At 50.8% G+C, this 23,310-nt stretch overlaps 2 protein-coding genes across 2 annotated transcripts; both read right to left on the bottom strand.

Moving 5' to 3' along the window:
* Positions 1–43: 43 nt before the first annotated feature.
* On the bottom strand, positions 44–3,524 carry NTF4 (neurotrophin 4). Its single transcript, XM_055411644.2, has 3 exons — positions 3,387–3,524; positions 2,208–2,331; positions 44–1,611 (listed from the first exon to the last, which is right to left on the bottom strand). Exon 3 carries the CDS (start codon positions 1,597–1,599, stop codon positions 967–969), a length of 633 nt encoding a protein of 210 aa, XP_055267619.1. The 5' UTR covers positions 1,600–1,611; positions 2,208–2,331; positions 3,387–3,524; the 3' UTR covers positions 44–966.
* Positions 3,525–5,492: 1,968 nt separating this feature from the next.
* Positions 5,493–10,456, bottom strand: KCNA7 (potassium voltage-gated channel subfamily A member 7). The gene is made up of 2 exons (XM_055411640.2): positions 9,839–10,456; positions 5,493–8,273 (listed from the first exon to the last, which is right to left on the bottom strand). The coding sequence occupies exons 1-2, from the start codon at positions 10,391–10,393 to the stop codon at positions 7,458–7,460; spliced, it is 1,371 nt and encodes a 456-aa protein (XP_055267615.1). The 5' UTR covers positions 10,394–10,456; the 3' UTR covers positions 5,493–7,457.
* Positions 10,457–23,310: the final 12,854 nt, after the last annotated feature.

Raw genomic sequence — 23,310 nt, 5'->3', positions numbered from 1 at the left:
TTGTCAGTTCCTCACTTTAAAACCCTTTCGATCAAAGCCTCTGCCTCCTCAGTCCCCATTCTCACCAACCCATTCTTCAGACAGGGAACACTGAGGCTGCCTTCTGCAGCTGCAGGATTCCACAGACCCCCTCATTCAGGCTTCTGGGGCCATTTATCCTATTGGATTTTCCTGGCTCATTCTAGACTGATCAGTGTCCAACTCTCCCCCAATCTCAGCCAGGGGACAGGCCAATTGGTTAAAACCTCATGTCCTACTCAAGCTGGACAGTGATAAGGTCTATTTCTTTCTGAGTATATTGCAAAGGCTGGGACAGGGAAGAGGATGGAAACCTGATTCCAACTCCCCACCAAGGCCAAAATCTTAAGCATCCTGACCTCTGGTCATTCAACCTTGCTTGTACTCCTGTCATAGGTATCTCACTATCTCAAAACAGAGCATCCTAAGCATTTGCCCCATCTGACCAAATAAGGTTTCTTATTTGAACTCCAGCTCCCAACTAGTTGCCTACGTGTTCCAACTTTTATAATCCCCCCCCACAGTTTTATAATCACCTCCAAGTATCCCCTCTTTGTCACTCTCTTCAGGATAAGCAAGGTGATGTCCTTTGAGATCACATGGTCAGCAGCTTAGAAGCTGAGGAACTCCAATGGTCAAATCCACCAGAGTTGATCTGACAAGTTGTATTAGAGTTCATAAACAGTAGGCACTCAGAAAATGTTGGCTATCATCATCATCATCATTTTTACCCTCAAGTTCATCCAGAACTCCTATTCATCCTTCAAAACCCCATTTGGTTTCACCATCTGTCTTTCCCAGAATGAGCTCTCAGAACCAGAGCATTGTGATTTTGTGTGACCATTTGACAAGTTCCCAGACTGAGGCTTGGAGCAGCCAAGCTACTCCTGAGTTCTTTCAGCATCCAGCTCCTTCTTCCTCTACCTGCCCAGTTCCTGGGTCTGGGTCTCAGGCCCGGCCAGTCCGGCTGAGGAGCGTGCAGACACAGGCGGTGTCAATTCGAATCCATCGCCAGCCCACACGGCCCTGGGCATCGGTGGTCAATGCCCGCACGTAGGACTGCTTGGCCTTACACTCAGATACCCAGTGCCTCCGGTCCACTCCCCGGCATCCTCCTCCACCCCCACCAGGGCCACCTTCCCCAGCACTGGCAGCCTTGCAGCGGGTTTCAAAGAAGTACTGGCGCAAGGGACTGCCGCCAGCCGCAGGGACCTCGCCCAGCACCTCCACCTCGCGCCCACGGAGGTCCACAGCAGTCCGGCGATCTGTCACCCAGCCGCTGACCGCATCACACACGGCCAGCTCTCCACGGCGACTGGCTGGTGCTGTCTCGCTCACCCCTCGCCGACTGCGGTTAGCTGGGCTGCTGGCTGGCTCCCCAAAGGCCCCAGACTCCAGCAGAAAGAGCAGAGGGGGCCCCGTGGGGGTACCCCTGGACAGGGCCACCCGGGGGGACAAGAGGTCCCACTCAGGGGCTGGAAAGGGGGGCAGGGGTGAGGGTGGGGGCTGGGGCTCCATCGGGACACTGGGGAGGAGGAAAAGCAGGAGGATGGGGAGGGAGCCTGAGGGGTGGGGGAGCATCTCGCTGAGCACCTGAGGACAGACAAAGGGAGGCTGGAATTAGGAGGATGACAACTTCGTGGGGGGACACATGGCAACTCCAAGGGCATCTTCATGACAGAACCTCAGGTTCTAGAAGCTTGGAGGACTCGCATATTTTAGGACTTTGATAATGCCCAACCTCTAGATTAATCATAACTATTCTACAATTAGTAATAGCCAATAAAGGGAGAAATACAGGCTCAGAGAGGTTAGTACCTTGTACCAGGTCACACAGCCAGCAAATGCCAGAGGTGGGACTCAAAACATGTCCCAGCAACTCCACTCTGCCATCTTGCTTCTACAACCCCAAGGAACCCTAAGTCCTGCAGCCTGGATGAGGTTTGAAGTTCCAAAATTTCTGAGAACGGTCATGCCCTGGAATTCCAGGGAGACCCAAGTTCAGCTTAAAACTGCCTGTCAGAAGGTAAGACACTTCCTCCCAGGTGAGGCTTTGGTTTCCCTATCCATGAAATTGGGCCAGGGCTGGGAGATGCTGGTGGGGGCATAGATGCTGCAGTTTCTCTAGAACATTCTGGAAGCCTGTGGGTTATGGGAAAGGACTGAGAAGCAGTGGGTGGTTACCGGACCTGTCAGCACCTCCTCCACCTCTGAGCTCCAGGGCTGGGGGCCCCCAGGCTCCAGGGGGCCCCTGTTGGGGACACAGGTGGCCCCCTCCTTCCTGACATCTCAGGAGAGGGAGGGGGCAACCACCTAGGGGAAGAAGGGAACAGGCAGGTTAGAGAGGCAGGTGGGGGAGGGGGCCTGAACCCCTGAACACTCCGCTTCTCGGTGTTCCTCTGAAAGTGTAGGGGACCAAGAGTCAAGGCTGCAGCCCCTCCCAGAGGCCCCTGCTCTGCCCAGGTGATGGCTCCTGGATGGAAAGCAGATGGGGGGAGGAGAGGGGAGGGGAGGGGAGAGGCTGAGGATGAAGGAGGCTGGAAAAGATTACATCCTCCTCGGCCCATTCATCTCACAGACGGGGCGGGGGCGGGGCTGGCCTGGACACCCGGGTCCCCGAGGGCCCACACTTAAGAAGCCCTGGGTCCCCCTGGCTGCTTCCTGGAATGTTCTCTGCTCACAGGACAGGCCAGGGCCCGTCCAAGACTTCTACTGCACATACCTGGAGTGGCTGACTGCCCTGGCTGGGAGATAGGGAAATGAGAAGGGGAAAGTGTGAAGAGGGGTGCATGCTGACCCAACCAGAGCCGGGAGCGTGGGTTCCCAGCTGCTTCCTCCCTCAGACCGGGAGTCCTGGTTCCCAGGTGCCTTCTCCCTCAGACCTGGAGTCGTGGGTGCCGGAGGCCCCCCCATCCTTTGCAGGAGTCCAGGCTCTTGCCCCCTCCTCGCTCAGACCCCAAAGCCCCGCGCTCCAGCTCTCTCCTCCTTCAGGAACCCAGGTAGCCAGCTCCCTCCCTCAGATGCAGGAGGCAGGCGCCCCAAACCCGTCTTCCCTCGGACCCAGAAGTCCGGACGCCCAGTCCCGTCCTCCTTCAGACCCGAGAGTTCTGGGGTCCAAGCCCATCCTTCCCAGGCACTCAGAAGCGCGGACTCCCCGGCCCCTCCTCTCCCGGGAAGTTTAAGCCTGGGGGTCGGGACTCCTGAGACCGCGCTGGGGGTCGCGGGCCGTCTGTCTCAGACGCTTCCCTCCTGCCTCAGTTTCCTCCGCCAAGCCCCGCCCCCGCCGGCCCCGCCCCCGCCCCTCCCTACCCGGGGGCCGGGCGACCCGGACGCCGGAATCCCGGGGGAGGAGGCGCCGAGGCGCTTACCTGGGGCGCCCTCCTCGGCTCCCCCGGCAGTCTCCGGCGCGGCGGCGGCTCCTCCTCCTGCTCGCTGGCTGTAGGGACGCCCGCTCGCCCGCCGGCTCCTCGCTGCACACGCTCCAGAGGGCCGGGGTCGGGGGCGGGGGCGGGGCGGCGCCCGACGGCGGAGGAGGGGCCGGGGGATCCCGCCTTCCACACGCGTGCCGAGACCTCGGAAGCCCGGCCTGGCTCGCTCAGCCCTCAGCCCGCCTCAGTCCCAGGAGGCCAGGCGCCAGCCCCCACCTCCCTCCCTTCACACTCGGGACTCCGGGTCCGCAGCCCCCTCCTCCCCGCGGACACGGGAGTCCGGACCCCCAGCCCCTCCTCCCGTAGACGCCGGGAGTCTGGGCCCCCAGCTTCCTCCTCCTTAGGACCCCCCCAGCCCTTCTTCCTCAGCTCCAGCCCCCTCCTCCCGCAGACCCAGGAGTCCAGACCCCCAAGTCCCCTCCTCCCTCAAACCCAGGAGTCCAGACCCGAAGCCCCCTCCTCCTTCAGACCCAGGAGTCCAGACCCCAAACCCCCTCCTCCGCCGACCCGGGAGTCTGGGCCTGAGATTCCTTTGCGTTCTCTTGCCAGTTTAGTGTCAATCCCCGGGCAGATTCCCACCCTCTGCTCTCATCTCCGAGTCTCCCAGGAGCTCCAGGCCAGACATTAACCAGCTGGGCTCGGGGAGTGATAAGGCCCCCGAGGCCCGGGGAGACGGTAGATGCGGGGGTCTCTCCCACATAAGTCCTCTCTGCTGGAATTTCCTGGGTGGGGACTGGGGAGAGGGTCTTGTCCTGAGTTTCAGATAAGAGAAATTCAAGGTATTCTAGGACTCGGAGACAGACAAAGATATGGTTTGGGAACAGAATGACCTGCCTGGAGAGAGTGAATAGTGACAGATGAAGGGAGATGGGGAGAAGAAAAGGGGACTGAGTCCCAGAGAAAGAGGGAGACACAGCCAGAGAGAGGGGGGACAGACACACTGAGGAAAGGGAGAGAAGCCCGGAGAAAGAGACACCTTAGACAGATGGAGATTCAGACAGCAGCTAAGAGTCTCTGGGACAGAATTAACTGCTTCACCCCTCCCCTGGAGCTATTTTCAGAAGGAAAACTGACACCCGCCTTGGTGGGGTGGGGGGGCAGGGGTCATCCCATACCCCTCCCTCAGTCTAAATATAGCATGGCAAGGTGGCAGGAAGGGTGTCCCCGGATTAGGGTGTTCCCCTCACTGCTCCCCATCCCAGGCCAAGGCGACGTAGAAGGTGGCTACGGTTGTTTATTGGGATGGGGGAGGGGCCCGGCCCACGGGAGTGTCCACTGGAGTCACTTCCCAGACCTCTGCAGGCTTCCCCCGTCCCTAAGTACCCTACCTGCCCCACCCCCTACCAGAAGAAGTCTATGGAGCTTCCATTCTCCGATGGGGTAGTGGGGGTGAATTTGCAGAGTGATGGGAAAGTTTCCGGCTCTTCCGCTCTCTGGGTCTCTGTCTCCCTCTGTCTGGGTCCCTGTCCCAGCTGTGTGCCCTGTCCCTCCCCTCTGGATCTCTGGTCCCTCCTGTCTGGTGTCTGCCCCCTTCTCTGAGTCTCTGGCCCCCTCCTGTGTCTCTTGCCCCCTCCCAGGCCGCTGCCCTCTTCTCTCCTCCTCTCCCTTCTCCCCTTGGGCGTCTCTGTCCTCTGTTCACAGGTCTTTTCCTCTTTGGGTCCCTGTGCTGGGCTCTGTGCCTGCCTCCCAGACTCTGCCTTGTGTCTGTCACTGAGATGGGGAGAGGGGGGTCTGTCTCCATTTCTGTCTCCAAACGTGCCTTTCCCTCCCTTTCGGAGAGAAGTGTTAAATTATTTAAAGGTTACATTATTTTCGACCTTTATCAAACGCTCCCCACAATCTGTACCTTCTTCTCTCTCTCTGTGTAAAAAGGTGGTTGGATTAAATCAGGGGTTTCCAAACTGAATTTGTTAGCTGCAGACCGAGTTACCAAGAGAGATTCCATAAAGGGTAGGTTCCCCTCAGACCAGTTCAAACACACTGGTGCTAAGTAAGATTTCATTCGAACAAAAAAGAAAGGGGTGCGGGGGGGGGGTCTCTTGCTAAAAATAACAACAATAAGTCTCTGTAAACCACTGGATGGATTTTTAATAAATTAATACAAGTACTTTGAATTAATACAAGTACCTGGCACATAGGAAGCCCTATATGTGTTAGTCATTTCACCATCGTCCTCCTCCTCCAAATGCCCTTTTAGTACTGAAAGATCTCTGACCTTGGGTAATCCCCTCCCCTCTGAGCCTCAGTTTCCTTATTTGTGAGAAATGAAGCTGTTAAGTTCCGGTGCTGATCAGCAGGCTGATGGGGACACATGGGGTCAGGCAGCTGGCCACAAGTCCTGCCCCCTGCCCCCCCCCCCGCAACTGGAACATTCCACACGACCTTGGGAAGCCACTCCCATGCTTTGAGATGCTGATTTCTCCCCAGGGAAATAAAGCGGGCCCTGCAGTTTGTCTGATACACTTCTTGAACCACGGGAGGGGTGGCATACCCAGTTTGGGATCTTTGTGTGATTCCACATGTGCATCTCTCTTGGGTTCAGGGGCACTGACTTTTTCCTGTTTGGCTCTCTTTTTCTGGGGTGCTCTAGTCTCTTTTCTGATTTTAGGTTTCTGTCCCTCTCATTCTGGGTGCCTGACACCCGCCCCCTCTGGGTCACTGTCTTCCCCTCTCTCAGGATCTTTCTTCCCTCCTTGGATTTCCCTGTCTCTCTCTAGGTCTCTATACCTCCCCAGCTCTCTATCCCCCTCCTCTGGGTTTCTATCCCCTAATCAGGTCTGAACAGAGTACAGTTTCTACCCCTTTTCCCTTCCCTTGTGGCTCTGATCTCCATGCCTGGAAGCAAAACTCTAGGGGGAGACAGATAGAGAAGGGGTTGGTTTGAATGGCAAAACAAGGCAGGTGTGTAGTAAACGGAAGGGGTATCTGCATCTCGCTGGTTCACCCAGAAGCCCTCTGCATGACCACCTGAATCTACAGATACAGAACCCAGCCCTGCCGCCCCCCCCCCATAGTGATGACACTGAGCAAACCAGTTCAGTTGGTCTCCTAGAGTCCACACACTATATTTGCTCCTTGACACGTGATTACTTCCTAGTGCTATTATCCCTAGGTCCACTAAATACAAGCAAACCAACATGGCCCTATAGACCTCATACATACACTGCGACTCAACCCAACATTCCTACAGGACTCAGTGAACACACCGTGGTGTAATTCAGCTCAGTTTTACGACCCAAGTGAACCAGCCCTATGAGACTCACATGATTATACAACTCATTACGATCCAACATAATGTTGCCCAGAAAACTTCTAGCCATATAACGCTATGCAATTCAACATGACAGAACCCTGACACACTCCTACGCACTTACATTCCAACCCAACTTGACCTCATATGACCTAGAAAGCTCACATTCTATCACTTGACTCTTCGTATTTCTACATGGCTCACAAGTTCACAGAACCTAAAATAACATGGCCCTAGAAGAATCACAAAGCCACTCAGTTTCCAATGTCTCAACTCAACTCCACAACACCATGCAGGAACACACAATCAGTCCCAACAATGCCATGGGTGACCACCTTACTTGAGCCAACATGGCCCCAGGGGACTCATAAAACCACAGAACCCTGCACAATGCTGTTGGACAAGACTCCCAACCCAACCCAACTCAACGTGGAACCAAGAAACTCACAAAACTATGTGACCAAACCTATCTCAACACTACCCCAAAAGGCTCCACAAGTATTGCACAACCCAGTGCAGTACAAACCAATGGAGCCTCCATCTCAACTCAGTATAACCCACTGCCATTCACTGTCACCTCAGGAGGTACCCACAGGGGCTACCAATCCACAACTGAAGATCCAATAAGACTTAGTGTTCCCCAGTTCATGACCACGTAACTTAGTTCATCCTAGAAACAACACCCTCCCCCCAACTTTCCCCTCCTCCCTTCCCGCCCTCCCTCCAAGGAAATGTGAGGTCCTGCAGCCCTCAACTGTCCCTCACACTTCGGTGACCATGTGTTTCCCAGGGGGGGCCCAGAGTGGAGGCGGCAGCTCAGACACCTCTGGATCCACCCACCCCCCATTGACCTTGCCCTCCAGGGGGCCACAGGGCTGCGTGTCCACGTGGCTGTACATCCCAGCCTCTTCGTCATCTGTCTCCCGGTGGTAAAAGTAGCTGAAATTGGAGACAATGACCGGCACAGGCAGGGAAATGGTGAGCACGCCGGCAATGGCGCACAGAGAGCCCACTATCTTGCCACCCACAGTGACGGGTGCCATGTCTCCATAGCCAACTGTGGTCATAGTGACCACCGCCCACCAGAAGGATTCAGGGATGCTGGTGAAATGGGAGTCTGCCCGATCCACCTCGGCAAAGTAGACTGCGCTGGAGAAGAGGACCACACCAATGAAGAGGAAGAAGATGAGGAGGCCCAGCTCGCGCATGGAGGCCCTTAAGGTCTGGCCCAAGATCTGCAGGCCCTTTGAGTGCCTGGAGAGCTTGAAGATGCGGAAGACGCGTACCAGTCGGATGACTCGCAGGATGGCCAGTGACATGGCTGGCTGGCCCACTCCCCGCTGCCGGGCCAGCTCGGTACCCAGTGCCACAAAGTAGGGCAGGATGGCCACGAAATCGATGAGGTTCATCACATTCTTGAAGAAAGCTGTCTTGCTTGGGCAGGCCGCCAGGCGCACCAGCAGCTCGAAGGAAAACCAACAGATGCACAGGGTCTCCACCACAAAGAACGGGTCATCGAAGGGCAAGCGAGGCGGGGGTCCAGGCACTGGGCTGGAGCCGTTCAGCCGAGCCGGGAACTGCAGGGAGGAAGGGATTCAGGAAGGACCATGCCAGGGCTGGGACACACTGGAACGGCCATATTTGAGGGTTAAATATTCAACTACTTCTTTACAAATTGGCCAATAGCCTCTGTCTCCAGAACCCCGCTGACGCAGTTGGCAGAGCCTTCCTACCAGGACCCCAGGGATCATCCCAGTAAGGCTGACTTTAGGATCCCTGATCCTTCACTGGCAGGGTCTCCTGAAAGGATGCTAGAGTGGAGCTCAACCTCCTCCCTTCCGAAATCCCGCCCCCAGCGTTGAATTTCCAGACTGGGAGGGTCCCAGTCCTGGCCTCACTCCCTTATGCCCCGCCCTCCCCAAACCCAGCCCAGACCCTGAAGGTTAAAGAAATTAAAAAAGTGAAGACTCTTTGCGACCCCATGGACTTAGCCCTCCAGGTCCCACCATCCATGGGGTTTTCAGGCAAGAATACTGGAGTGGGTTGCCATTTCCTTCTCCAGGAGATCTTCCTGACCCAGGGATTGAACCCGGGTCTCCCACACGGTAGGTATTGTCCGTTCCGTTCCGTCGCTCAGTCGTGTCCGACTCTTTGAGACCCCGTGGACTGTAGCCTTCCAGGCTTCTCCGTCCATGGGATTCTCCAGGCAAGAATACTGGAGTGGGTTACTGTTTCCTTCTCCAGGGGATCTTCCCGACCCAGGGATCGAACCCAGGTCTCCCGCATTGGAGGCAGACGGTTTAACCTCTGAGCCACCAGGGAAGCTAATGCTAAAACCCGGGCTCCTCCTCTCACTAACCTCAGTTCAACTTTCTTTACGATGGAGGCCTCTTACCCCACCACTCTATCTCCATCTCCCTAGGTGGCTTTCTTCAGATCCCAGCCCTCAGTGCCTCCAGTCCATCCTTCCCATTGGTTACTGCCAGCTGCACAGACGGCCGAGTTTTCAGTTTCTCCTTACCCCTCAGTTTTGATTTCTTAATACACCTTTCCTCCTGCCCTCCACAGGCCGGGTTTCTCACCTACCTCAACGCTCGCCTTCTGATAAGGCAGGTCCTCCTACTCAGATACTCAGGTCCCGCCCCATTAAGCATTTCCCTTCCCCAGCCCAGCTTTTAATGGTAGGATCCCCTAGTCGGGCGCTGTCCCTGGGTTGCTTCCCCCTCACAACTTCCCAGGTGGCGCTAGAGGTAAAGAACCTGCCTCCCAGTGCAGGAGACTTTAGAGACACAGGGTCGATCCAAAGGTGGGGAAGATCCCCTGGAGAAGGAAATGGCAACCCACTCCGGTATTCTTGCCTGGGAAATTCCACTGACAGAGGAGCCTGGCTGGCTACGGTCCATAGGGTGGCAAAGAGTGGGACACGATTGAAGCAACTTAGCACGCACAGCCCCTCGCCCCCCAATTCTGATTCGTTTGGTTTTCCAACCCCAGTGCCCTGCCCACCCACTGCCAGGCCCCACCTTCCTTAGAAGCCCCGCCTCCCAATGCCCCTTACCCCACCTTATGATTGGCCAGGACCCTGCGGACACGACCCACCTCCTCCCTAACCCCGCCCCACACTCAGGCCCCGCCCCCTTACCGGGCCAGCGGCCGCCACCGCGGCGAGCCCCGGGTTGTCGCGGTCGTCGCGAAAGTCGGGCAGCGTCTCGAGGCAGAAGACGACGATGGAGACGAGGATGACAAGCACCGAGACGACGGCGAGCACGCGCGCCGCCTGCGAGCTCTCGGGAAACTCGAAGAGCAGCCAGAGTTGGCGCGCGAAGGCGTGGCGGGGCAGGGGGCGCTCGGTCGGCAAGGGGCAGCCTTCATCCTCGCGCAGGCGCGCTAGTGCCGCGCCGCCCAGCCCGTAGAAGGCCACCTCCTCCAGGAAGACGTCGAGCGGCACGTGCGCCGGCCGCCGCAGCCGCCCGCCCGACTGGTAGTAGTAGAGGACCGCGTCGAAGCTGGGCCGATGCCGATCGAAGAAGTACTCGCGGCGCGCGCCGTCGTAGAAGCGGCTGCGGCGCACCGGGTCCCCGAGCAGCGTGTCCGGGAAGCGGCCCAGCGTGCGGGCCCGGGTCTCGAACCGCAGCCCGGCCACGTTGAGCACCACCCGCTCGCAGCAGCCGCAGGGCGGCGGGCACCCGGGCTCCATGGCGCGCGCAGCCCCGGCGACCCGCGGACGGACGTGTGGCCCCGACGCCCGACCCGGCCCGGCCCGGCCCCGCCTCGGCCGCCGCCGCCGCCGCCCCAGCCTGGTGTCCGGTGTCCACGCGTAAAAATAGCCCGGCCGCGCGGCCAGGGCGCGGGGGAGGGGGCGCCGTGACCCCGGCGGGGCAGAGGGCGGCCGCGCGCCCTCTGCCGGGGCGCCCGCCCTTCCGCCTGGCCGCCGGCGCGCTGGGGTTTCTCCGGGTTCATTCCGCCTTCAGGGCCCCTTGCTCTCCGTCTCTCCATCTCCTGAGACCTCTGTTCTGCGGCCGTCCGGGTTTCCGTGTGTGTGTGTGTCTCGTCTGTTTTTTAAAATGAGCATCTGAGCCCCTCTGTTGGAGTCACAAATTTCCATCTCTCATTCTTTTGTATGTCTCTGCTTCTGGCAGTCTTCGCTTTGGGTCTCTGATCTCAGGGGTGTATCTCTGAGTATGTCTCTGGGCCATTTTTCTCTGGGTTCTAGAGTCACCTGTGTCTGGGGATTCCTGGCAATCTCTGTGTCTTGGTCTCTCTGAATCTCCGTCTTCAGTTTGATTCTTGTCTCACTATCTCTCTCTATTTCTTGTTTCTCTTCGTCTCTGTCTTTCATCTCTGCCTAGGTCTCTCTTCTTGTCTCTCCAACTCTATTCTCTCTTATTATCTCTTAGCTCGCTGTGTCTCTGTCCCTGGGATTCTCTCGGGCTCCCTTTCAGCTAGCTTTCTTTCCCTGTCTCTCTGGATTTCTGCAAGTCTCTATCTCAGGGCCTCTGGACCACTGAGCCTCTCTGGAGTCATACCTCTGAATCTCTCTCCGACTATCACTCTAGGTGGGCTCGGCCACTGTCCTGGTGGTTGCCCCATCCTGGGGACACTCCAGCAGCTGTTCATGAGCGTGAGCCCCCCACACCGGATACCCTTGCTCTCCTCTCCCACCCCCACCCCAGGGTCTCCACCTGACTTCTCTGCCAGACTTTCTGAGCCCCAGCAAGGCCTGAGCTGGGGCCCTGAATAGTGCAAAAGAAGGCCGGGCCTGCCAGGAACAGGTGGGGGGTGGGCTGGGGAGATGCCACAGGGTCACTCAAAGGGACCAAAGGACAGACCGACGATGGCCTTCCAGCCACTGGTATCCTATGACACCGGGTAAAAATAGCCCCATCAGTTGAGCTTGGAGGGAAGCAGTAAGGATTGGACACCCAGACTCCCGGGAATGAGTCCCTCCGCGCCCTCTACTGGGGAGAGGAGAGAGCCACTAAAGGTTTTCGCTCCCTAGGAATTTTGGCCCTCTTCCTGTCTACAGTTCAGTCACTCAGTCGTGTCCAACTCTTTGCGACCCCATGAACCAGAGCACGCCAGGCCTCCCTGTCCATCACCAACTCCCGGAGTCCACCCAAACCCATGTCCATTGAGTCGGTGATGCCATCCAGCCATCTCATCCTCTGTCGTCCCCTTCTCCTCCTGCCCTCAGTCTTTCCCAGCATCAGGGTCTTTTCCTGTCTACAGTTTCTGCAGCGTTTTGTCACCATCCATCTGGGTTTATGTCCCTCTCTCTGTGTCTGTGTCCCTTTCTTTCATGGTCTTTGACCCTCCCTGTGACCGAATCTCTCTCCCCGCCGCCCCTCCCATCTCTCTGGCCTTTTCTGTCTCTCTTGTTTTCTTCTCATTCTCAGAACTCACAGAAGCCTCTTTTTGTGGGTTTCTGAACATTTGGTATGAACAGATCCTTCCTGCTTCCTATAGCCGTATCTCTTACACCCTCCCACTACTGAGCCTGGAGGTGGGCTCACTCTTTCTTTCACCTCCAGAAAATTCTCCCTTCTTCAGCTCCTCTGACACTCAAGCTATCCATGGACACCTCTCCCCAGCCTTCCCTAAACCTCATCCTTCCCCCTTCTGGCCACTCCCACTCTTTCATGGAATACCTTCATTCCTGGCTCCATATTCATCACTCTAAAACTACTGTCATAGGGAATTCCCTGATGGTCCAGTGGTTAGGATCCAGCACTTTCATTGCTGGGTCCTAACAGTGACCCAGTCCTTCCAGTCCATGGGAGAGGACCTGATGTCTCACAAACTGCATGGCAACCAAAAAAAAAAAGAAAGCTACAATCATCCTTGGAAGGGATGCTACGTGATTTTAGAGGTTAGATCATAAATGGCACCCTTCCACCCCACTCTTTTCCTTGGTAAACTTGTGCAGGCCAGATGACAGGGCCCATGTGGGAGGACCCTAGGCCACTAAACTTGCAGCTAATCAGCAGCATCAGCCTGCAGCCACGTGAGTGAGCCATCTTATAAGCACATCCTCCTGCCCCAGCTAGGCTACCCACTGTAGTACAGATAAGTCGTCACCCCCGCCCCCCCGCCCTGCGCAGCTCGTAGCCTTGTGAGCAAAATGAATGGTCTTTGATGTTTTCAGTCACACAATCTTTGGGTGGTTTGTTACACACACCACAATAATAGATAATCCACATGTGGTATCTTGGTACTCTGAGCCTATCATTTCCATCTGATCTATCCCAGCCTCCTCCCTTCCTTCCTGCCTCCCCCCCTTTCCTTCCATTTTTAGTTTTATCAAGCTACAGTTCACTCATTTCAATTCACACAGAGGACTTCCCTGGTGTCCAGTGGCTAAGACTCTGTACTTACCACTCCCCCGACACAAAAAAGACTGCACTCCCAATGCAGGGGGCCTGGGTTCAATCCCTGATCCGGGAACTAGATCCCTCATGCTGTAATGAAGATTGATGATCCTGAGTCCTGCAACAAAGACCTTGCGCAGCCTAAATAAATATTAAAAAATAAAAGGGGCTTCCCTGATGGCTCAGATGCTAAAGAATCTGCCTGCAATGCAGGAGACCCGGGTTCCATCTCTGGGTTGGGAAGATCTTCTGGAGAAGGGAATGGCAATCCACTCTAGTATTCTTGCTGGAAAATCCCATGGACAGAGGAGTCTGGTGAGCTACAGTCCATAGGGTCACAAAGAGTTGGACACAACTGAGTGACTAACACACTTTGAAAACATAAGTATACAACCCAATGGCTCCTCCTATATTCATGAGTTTTGCATCCATCACCACAATCAAATTTAGACCATTTTTGTTATCCCCCCAGAAAAACTCTACACCCCTCTCTGTTACCCCTTAACTGCACCACCCACAATTTGGAGGTAACCTGCTACAGCAGTAACAGGAAACAGACGGTCTCTCCTCTTCCTCGGGATTGTTTTTGTTCCTGAGTTACAATAAGACCTTTTTAAAAATTTTGTTTTAATTTTGAAATATTTTCAGACTTACAAAAGAGAGGCAAAGATAGCTCAGAGAATTCACCATAGCCTTCACCCAGATTCTCCTAATGTTAGTGTCTTAGGTTGCCATGGTTCCTTTGTTATAGAAACTGACAATGGTACAATACTATTGACTAAATGATGTTCAAATTGCCTCCATTTTCCCGATTAATGTCCTTCCTTCTAAGATCCAATCCAGAATACCTTGTTGCACGAGCTTTCATGTCCTCTTCAGTTCAGTTCAGTTGCTCAGTCGTGTCCGACTCTGCGACTCCATGAATCACAGCACGCCAGGCCTCCCTGTCCATCACCAACTCCCGGAGTTCACTCAAACTCATGTCCACAGAGTCGGTGATGCCATCCAGCCATCTCATTCTCCGTCGTCCCCTTCTCCTCCCGCCCCCAATCTTTCCTAGCATCAGAGTCTTTTCCAGTGAGTCAACTCGTCGCATGAGGTGGCCAAAGTATTGGAGTTTTAGCTTTAGCATCAGTCCTTCCAATGAACACCCAGGACTGATCTCCTTTAGAATGGACTGGTTGGATCTTCTTGCAGTTCAAGGGACTCTCAAGAGTCTTCTCCAACACCACAGTTCAAAAGCATCAATTCTTCGGCGATCAGCTTTCTTCACAGTCCAACTCTCACATCCATACATAGCCTTGACTAGACGGACCTTTGTTGGCAAAGTGATGTCTCTGCTTTTTAATATACTATCAAGGTTGGTCATAACTTTCCTTCCAAGGAGTAAGCGTCTTTTAATTTCATGGCTGCAATCAGCATCTGCAGTGATTTTGGAGCCCTCAAAAATAAAGTCTGACACTGTTTCCACTGTTTTTCCGTCTATGTCCCATGAAGTGATGGGACCAGATGCCATGATCTTCGTTTTCTGAATGTTGAGCTTCAAGCCAACCTTTTGACTCTCCTCGTTCACTTTCATTAAGAGGCTTTTGAGTTCCTCTTCACTTTCTGCCATAAGGGTAGTGTCATCTGCATATCTGAGGTTATTGATATTTCTCCCAGCAATCTTGATTCCAGCTTGTGCTTCTTCAAGCCCAGCGTTCCTCATGATGTACTCTGCATACAAGTTAAATAAGCAAGGTGACAATATACAGCCTTGACGTACTCCTTTTCCTATCTGGAACCAGTCTGTTGTTCCATGTACAGTTCTGACTGTTGCTTCCTGACCTGCATACAGGTTTCTCAAGAGGCAGGTCAGGTGGTCTGGTATTCCCATCTCTTTCAGAATTTTCCACAGTTTCTTATGATCCACACAGTCAAAGGCTTTGGCATAGTCAATGAAGCAGAAATAGATGTTTTTCTGGAACTCTCTTGCTTTCTCCAAGATCCAGCATCTGCAATTTTTTTTTTTTTACTTTTTCCTTGTCTTTAATCACCTCAGCACTTTTGAAGAATACTGTTTCTACTGAGGGTCAGTGGACTCTTCCTCAGTTTGCATAATAAGAGTTTTGCGAAGAGAACGCACTGATCATAGCAAACACCCTCTTCCAACAACACAAGAGAAGACTCTACACATGGACATCACCAGACAGTCAACACTGAAATCAGATTGATTATATTCTTTGCAGCCAAAGATGGAGAAGTTCTATACAGTCAGCAAAAATAAGACCGGGAGCTGACTGTGGCTCAGATCATGAACACCTTATTGCCAAATTCAGACTTAAATTGAAGAAAGTAGGAAAAAATCACTGGACCATTCAGGTATGACCTAAATAAAATCCCTAATGATTATACAGTGGGAGTGAGAAATAGATTTAAGGGACTAGATCTGATTGACAGAGTGCCCGATGAACTATGGACAGAGGTTCATGACATTGTACAGGAGACAGGGAGCAAGATCATCCCCAAGAAAAAAGAAATGCAAAAAGGAAAATGGCTGTCTGAGGAGGCCTTACAAATAGCTGAGAAAAGAAGAGAAGCCAAAAGCAAAGGAGAAAAGGAAAGATATACGCATTTGAATGCAGAGTTCCAAAGAATAGCAAGGAGAGATAAGAAAGTCTTCCTCAGTGATCAGTGCAAAGAAATAGAGGAAAACAATAGAATAGGAAACACTAGAGATCTCTTCAATAAAATTAGAGATACCAAGGGAACATTTCTTGCAAAGATGGGCTCAATAAAGGACAGAAATTGTATGGACCTAACAGAAGCAGAAGATATTAAGAAGAGGTGGCAAGAATACACAGAACAACTGTACAAAAAAGATCTTCATGACCCAGATAATCACGATGGTGTGATCACTCACCTAGAGCCAGACATCCTGGAATGTGAAGTCAAGTGGGCCTTAGGAAGCATCACTGTGAATAAAGCTAGTGGAGGTGATGGAATTCCAGCTATTTCAAATCCTAAAAGATCATGCTGTGAAAGTGCTGCACTCAATATGCCAACAAACTTGGCAAATTCAGCAGTGGCCACAGGACTGGAAAAGGTCAATTTTCATTCCAATCCCTAAGAAAGGCAATGCCAAAGAATGCTCAAACTACCGCACAATTGCACTCATCTCACATGCTAGTAAAGTCATGCTCAAAATTCTCCAAGTCAGGCTTCAAAAATATGTGAAATTCCAGATGTTCAAGCTGGATTTAGAAAAGGCAGAGGAACCAGAGATCAAATTGCCAACATCTGCTGGATCATCGAAAATGCAAGAGAGTTCCAGAAAAACATCTATTTCTGCTTTATTGACTATGCCAAAGCCTTTGACTGTGTAGATCACAATAAACTGTGGAAAATTCCGAAAGATCTGAAAGAGATGGGAATTCCAGACCACCTGACCTGCCTCTTGAGAAATCTGTATGCAGGTCAGGAAGCAACAGTTAGAACTGGACATGGAACAACAGATTGGTTCCAAATAGGAAAAAGAGTACGTCAAGGCTCTATATTGTCACCATGCTTATTTAACTTATATACAGAGTACAAGATGAGAAATTCTGGGCTGGATGAAGCACAAGCTGGAATCAAGATTGTTGGGAGAAATATCAATAACCTCAGATATGCAGATGACACCACCCTTAGGGCAGAAAGTGAAGAAGAACTAAAGAACCTCTTGATGAAAGTGAAAGAGGAGCGTGAAAAGGTTGGCTTAAAGCTCAACATTCAGAAAACTAAGATCATGGCATCCGGTCCCATCACTTCATGGCAAATAGATGGAGAAACAGTGGAAACAGTGGCAGACTTTATTTTCTTGGGCTCCAAAATCACTGCAGATGGTGACAGCAGCCATGAAATAAAAAGATGCTTACTCCTTGGAAGAAAAGTTATGACCAACCAAGACAGCATGTTAAAAATCAGAGACAAAAAAAAAAAAAAATCAGAGACATTACTTTGCCAACAAAGGTCCATCTAGTCAAGGCTATGATTTTTCCAGTAGTCATGTATGGATGTGAGAGTTGGACTCTAAAGAAAGCTGAGCGCCAAGGATTTGATGCTTGTGAACTGTGGTGTTGGAGAAGACTCTTGAGAGTGCCTTGGACTGCAAGGAAATCCAACCAGGCCATTCTAAAGGAGATCAGTCCTGGGTGTTCATTGGAAGGACTGATGTTGAAGCTGAAACTACAATACTTTGGCCACCTGATGTGAAGAGCTGACTGATTGGAAAAGACCCTGATGCTGGGAAAGATTGAAGGCAGAAGGAGAAGGGGCCGACAGAGGATGAGACGGTTGGATGGCATCACCAACTCAATGGACATGAGTTTGAGTAAATTCCGGGAGATGGTGAAGAACAGGGAGGCCTGGTGTGCTGCAGTCCATGGGGCCACAAAGAGTCGGACATAACTGAGCAACTGAACTGAACTGAATAGATAATTTTTCTGTGGGAGGAGGGAGAATGCCTTTTCATCAGATCACGTTGGGGGCACATATATTGTTACATCTTATCATCAGTGACAATTTTGATCATTTGGTTAGCTGAGCATCTGCTGAGTTTTCCAATTGTTATTGTTGTTCAGTTGCTCAGCCACGTCCGACTCTGTGGCCCCATGGACTGCAGCACACCAGGCTTCCCTGTTCCTCACCATCTCCCGGAGCTTGCTCAAATTCATGTCCATTGAGTTGGTGATGCCATCTAACCATCTCATCCTCTGTCGTCCCCTTCTCCTCCTGCCTTCAGTCTTTCCCAGCATCAGGGTCTTTTCCAATGAGTCAGCTCTTCACATCAGATGGCCAAAGTGTTGGAACTTTGGCTTCAGCATCAGTCCTTCCAATGAATATTCAGGACTGATCTCCTTTAGGGTTGACTGGTTTGATCTTCTTGCAGTCCAAGGAACTCTCAAGAGTCTTCTTCAGCACCACAGTTTGAAAGCGTTAATTCTTTGGCACTCAGCCTTCTTTATGTTCCAACTCTCACATCCATACATGACTACTGGAAAAACCATAACTTTGACTATATGGACTTTTGTTGGCAAAGTAATGTCTCTGCTTTTTAACATGCTGTCTAGGTTTGTCATGGCTTTTCTTCCAAGGAGCAAACATCCTTTAATTTTATGGCTGCAGTCATCATCCACAGTGATTTTGGAGCCCAAGAAAATAAGGTCTGTCGCTAGTTCCATTGTTTCCCCATCTATTTGCCATGAAGTGATGGGACTGGATGCCATGATCTTCATTTTCAATTATAAAGTTATTATTTTTCTCTTTGTAGTTAATGAATTAACTTGGGACAGCCAGTTTTTTTGGGGGGGTTGGTCAAGTTTATTGAGGTTTAATTCACATGCAATAAACTTGATCCTTTAAAGTGTACACTTCTATGAATCTTGGAAAATATATAGTCATGTAACTGCCACTACAGTAAAAATTTAGGACCGCTCCACCCCCACTCCCAAAGTTCCCTTCTTCCCTTTGTAGTCAGCTGCCTCCCACACTTCCAGCTCTTGGAAACTACTGCTCTGTTTTCTCTCCCTCTTTTCTTGTAGTTTTGCGTTTTTCAGAATGTCAAATAAGGCCGACCCTTGAGTGACTCCAGTTTGGAAAGGAGTGCTGATGGTCCACCCATTTGAAAATCTGAGTACTGTGTTTTCTCCATTTCCACAGTTCCACTTTCAGGAATTCAAGCAACCAAATGGTTTGGTACTGCAGTATCAAGTGCCGAAACACATTCATGTATAAGTAGATACATTGTTTCATTTATACTTGTTCAAGGGTCAAGTATAAATGAAATCACACAGTGTGTAGCCTTTTCAGTACGGTTTCTTACACTTAGCATAGTGCATGGAAGATTCATTCCTGCTATGCCTATCAGTAGCTCTTTTCTTTTATTTTTTATTGAAGTATAGTTGACTTTCCTTCTTCTCTTTTTTTTTGCATAAGGATTCAAGATTCAGATCCCCTTATCTCTGTTTTTAAAAATTAATTAATTCATTTATTTTTGGCTGTACTGGGTCTTCGTCACTGTGAGGGCTTTTTCTAGTTGTGGCGAGCGGGGGTTACTCTTCACTGCGATGGGCAGGCGTCTCATTGCAGTGGCTTCTCTTGTTGCGGAGCACAGGCTCTAAGGTGTGAGGGCTTCAGTAGTTGCAGCTCATGGGCTCAGTAGTAGGGCTCCTGGGCTCTAAAGCACAGGCTCGGTAGTTGTGGTATATGGGTTTTGTTGGTCTGCGGCATGTGGCATCTTTCTGGATCAGGGAGAATCTGTGGCTCCTGCATTGGCAGGTGGATTCTTTATCACTGAGCCACCAGGGAAGCCCCATCCTCCTCCTTTTTTTAATTGAATGAAAGATTCCTTAAATTCTACAGAGCTTTACAATTTCAAAAGTCTCACATACATGATTTCATCTAGTTCCATAATAGCTCTTTCTCCTCTACCCCGTCACGCCCCTGCCCCCTCTCTCTCCCTGCTGGTAGTCATGAGTCCATTCTCTGTATCTCTGAGTCCGCTTCTTTTGTGTTATGTCCACTAGTTTGTTGTAGATTTTAGATTTCACATGTAAGTGATATCATACAGTATTTGTCTTCCTCTGGCTTATTTCACTTAGCATAATGCCCCCCAAATCCATCCAGGTTGCAGCAAATGGCAAAATCTCATTCTTTATTGTGCTTGAGCAGTGTTCCATTGCATACTACATCTTCCTTATCTATTCACCTGTTGATTGACATTTAGATTGCTTCCATATCTTGACACTGGCTCCTTCTCCCCCCCACCCCTCCTTTGGCCCTCCTGCACTGCATGAGGGGATCTTATTTCCCTGAACAGGGATAGAACCCATGCCTCCTGCAGTCTTAACCACTGCAGGGAAGTCCCAGACCCTGCCTCCTTCTTGAAGCACTTTCCTTCTTGGCTTCCTGGACTCTGGACTCTCCTGGCTTTTTCTCCTACATTTGTGACCCCTCCTACTCAGTCTCCTTTGATGAATCTTCTTGCTTTATCTCAATTCTGATGGAGGGCCTTGAGACTCAGTGCTCAGACATGTTCCCTTCTCCATCTTCTCTCGTAGCAGAGTTCATTCAGTCACGTGGCTTCAAGTACCACCTCTACTCCAGTGACTCCCAAATCTAGGTTTCCAGCCCCGAACTCTTCTGCAATTGCCATATCTTCCAACTTGCAATTCCACAGCTCCATCTGAGTGTCAAACAGACACCTTTGACATGTCCAAACCCAAAACTCCTCCTCGATAATCCCACTCTTCCCCACATCTTCCCTCTCTAAATGAATGGCACCATCAGTCACCCAGTTGCTTAGCCTACAAACCAAGGAGTGAGGATTATTGTTAATGGAAAGTTAGCTTTATTTAAAGTTTTTCTTTAGGGATTTCCCTGACAGTCCAGTGATTGAGACTTCACCTTCCAAAGCAGGGGGTGTGGGTTCGCTCCCTGGTCAGGGAGCTAGGATCCCACGTGCCAAGTGGCCAAAAACCCAAAACATAAAAAAAGCAGACACAACGTTGTAACAAATTCAATAAAGACTTTAAAAACGGCCCACATCAAACACAAATCTTTTAAAAAGTTTTTCTTTAGGCTTGTTATTTTGAAATCATTTCAGACTTACAGGAAATTTGCAAAAGGTATTAATAGCACAGATTTCTCATACATCCTTCACCCAACTTTCACCAACGTCAACTTCTTACATAACCATAGTACAATTATTTGCCAGGAAATTAACAGTGGTATATTACCATTGACAAATAATGCTACAGACCTCATTTGAGTCTCAACAATTTTCCAGTGATGTTCTTCCTCCAGTTTAGAATCTAACCCAGGATCCTACATCACACTGAGTTGTCGCCTTAATATCCTCTGGGAATTATTTCTAATAATTCCACTCCTATAGCAACTGAATAACTGAAGTCACCTTCACAATAGATCCTAAATCTTACCACTTCTTTTCACTCCGCTGCTATAGAAACTGGGCAGGACCCTATGAGGTCTTCCCAGGACAAACCCCCAACCTGCCCTTGTCTTCTGTCTGCCTTTTGTAAAAAACCTTTAGCCAAAGAATAAATTTCATCAGAAAAAAAATGAAAAAGCGCAGAAGCAAAGAAGAGCAGTCAAACAAATAATAGTTTAATCATTAAACAAAGTCAATGACCTTTAGTCCCTCTTCAAGGGCTATAGATAATATTTTGATTCAGACATCCTGGGAAATAACTATTTCCCAGATATCCTGAAAAATGATATTATGGGTGTGATTTCAGATTAGATGCTGTGACCTAATGCACACCTTAATGCTCCTGTAATGCATTTTTGCTTCTGTACTTTGCTTGCTGCTCGTAAAACCAAAGTTACTCCATTTTAAGATAAGGTTGTTTTTAAGTAAAGATTCCTAAAATTGTTTTTGAAAAAATAAAAAAAAAGTATTGAAAAAAAAAAGATAATATTTTGAGCCATCTCCTTTGAGATGTTTTGCAGATACCAAAAGCACCACCAGGTGGAAGAAGTTAACTGCATGATAACCAGTCATGATATGCATGACATAAGCTGTTTCACCTTGCACAGTTCCCAAAATGCCCTCAAAGAAATGGGAACAAACTGCCTCTGGAACTGAAGATTCAGTTCAGTTCAGTTCAGTTGCTCAGTCGTGTCCAACTCTTTGCAACCCCATGGACTTCAGCACACCAGGCTTCCCTGTCCATCATCATCACCCAGAGTTTGCTCAAACTCATGTCCATTGAGTTGATGATGCCATCCAACCTTCTGGCCCCCTGTTGTCCCCTTCTCCTCCTGCCTTCAATCTGTCCAAGCATCAGGGTCTTTCCCAGTGAGTCAGTTCTTTGCATCAGGTGGCCAAGTATTGGAGCTTCAGCTTCAGCATCAGTCCTTCCAGTGAATATTCAGGACTAATTTCCTTTAGGATTGACTGGTTTGATCCCCTTGCAGTCAAGAGACTCTCAAGGGTCTTCTTCAACACTTCAGTTCAAAAGCATCAGTTCTTCGGTGCTCAGTTTTCTTCATGGTCCAACTGAAGATTAATTGTACTTAAAACAATCAAGCTGATGTTGGTCAGACAACTGCATGACGAATTTCAAGATAATTGTTGGAGATGACTGTACTGTTCTGTATGTAGCTCCCTCCCTCTGCCTATACAACCCTGAAACACTCTTTTAAAAGTTCTTGTGGGGGCACTTCCGGTTCAAGATGGTGGAGTAGAAGGATGTGTTCTCATCTCCTTCTGGGAGAACACCAAAATTACAAATAGCTGTTGAATAACCATTGACAGGAGGGCTCTGGAACCCACCAACAAAGATACTTTTCCAAAGACAAAGAAGAAGCCACAAGGAGATGGTAGGAGGGGCACAAGCACAATAAAATTGAATCCCATACCTGCCAGGTGGGTGACCCATAAACTGGAGAACAATAATACAAAAGAAGTTCACCCACTTCTGTGAAGGTTGTGAACCCTATGTCAGGCTTCCCAGCCTGGAGATCCTACAAAGGAACTAGGAATCCCCAGGGAATCTAGCCTTAAAGGCAAGCAGAATTCGATTACAGGACTTCCACAGGTCTGGGGGAAACAGAGTGTTCTGTCTTGGAAAGAAAGAGTTAGTCGCTCAGGTGTGTCCAACTCTTTGGGACCCCACGAACTATAGCCCGCCAGGCTCCTCCATCCATGGGATTTTCCAAGCAAAAATGCTGGCCTGGGTTGCCATTTTCTTCTCCAGGGGATCTTCCCAACCCAGGGATTGGACCCAGGTCTCCTGCATTACAGGCAGACTCTTTAGTGTCTGAGCCACCAGGGAAGCCCTTGGAGGGCACAAACAAAATCTTGTGCACACACCAACTACAGAAGAAAGGAGCAATGACCCCACAGGTTACTGAACCCAGACTACCTGCTAGTGTTGGAGGGTCTCCTGTGGAGGTGTGGGTTGGCAGGGGCTCACCACAGGGATGGAGGCACTCAAAGCATCAGATCAGGAAGTTTCCCTTGACCTTAACCCTCTTGGAATTCACCATTAACCCTACCATAGAGCCCATAGACCCCAGGGCTGGGTCACCTCAGGCCAAGCAACTACAAGGAAGGGAATACAACCCCACACATCAGCAGATAATTGGATTAAAGCTTTAATGAGCAAGGCCCTGCCCACCAGAACAAGACCCAGTTTTTCCCATCACCAATCCCTCCCATGAGGACGCTTACACAAGCCTCTTAGCTTCATCCATTAGAGGG

Source organism: Moschus berezovskii, chromosome 22 (assembly GCF_049115385.1).
Source record: "Moschus berezovskii isolate FMDL1 chromosome 22, NW_MosBer_1.0, whole genome shotgun sequence".
Lineage (NCBI taxonomy): Eukaryota > Metazoa > Chordata > Mammalia > Artiodactyla > Moschidae > Moschus > Moschus berezovskii.
The sequence above is the reverse complement of the archived record's forward strand: the minus strand, read 5'-3'. Positions and strand labels throughout refer to the sequence as shown.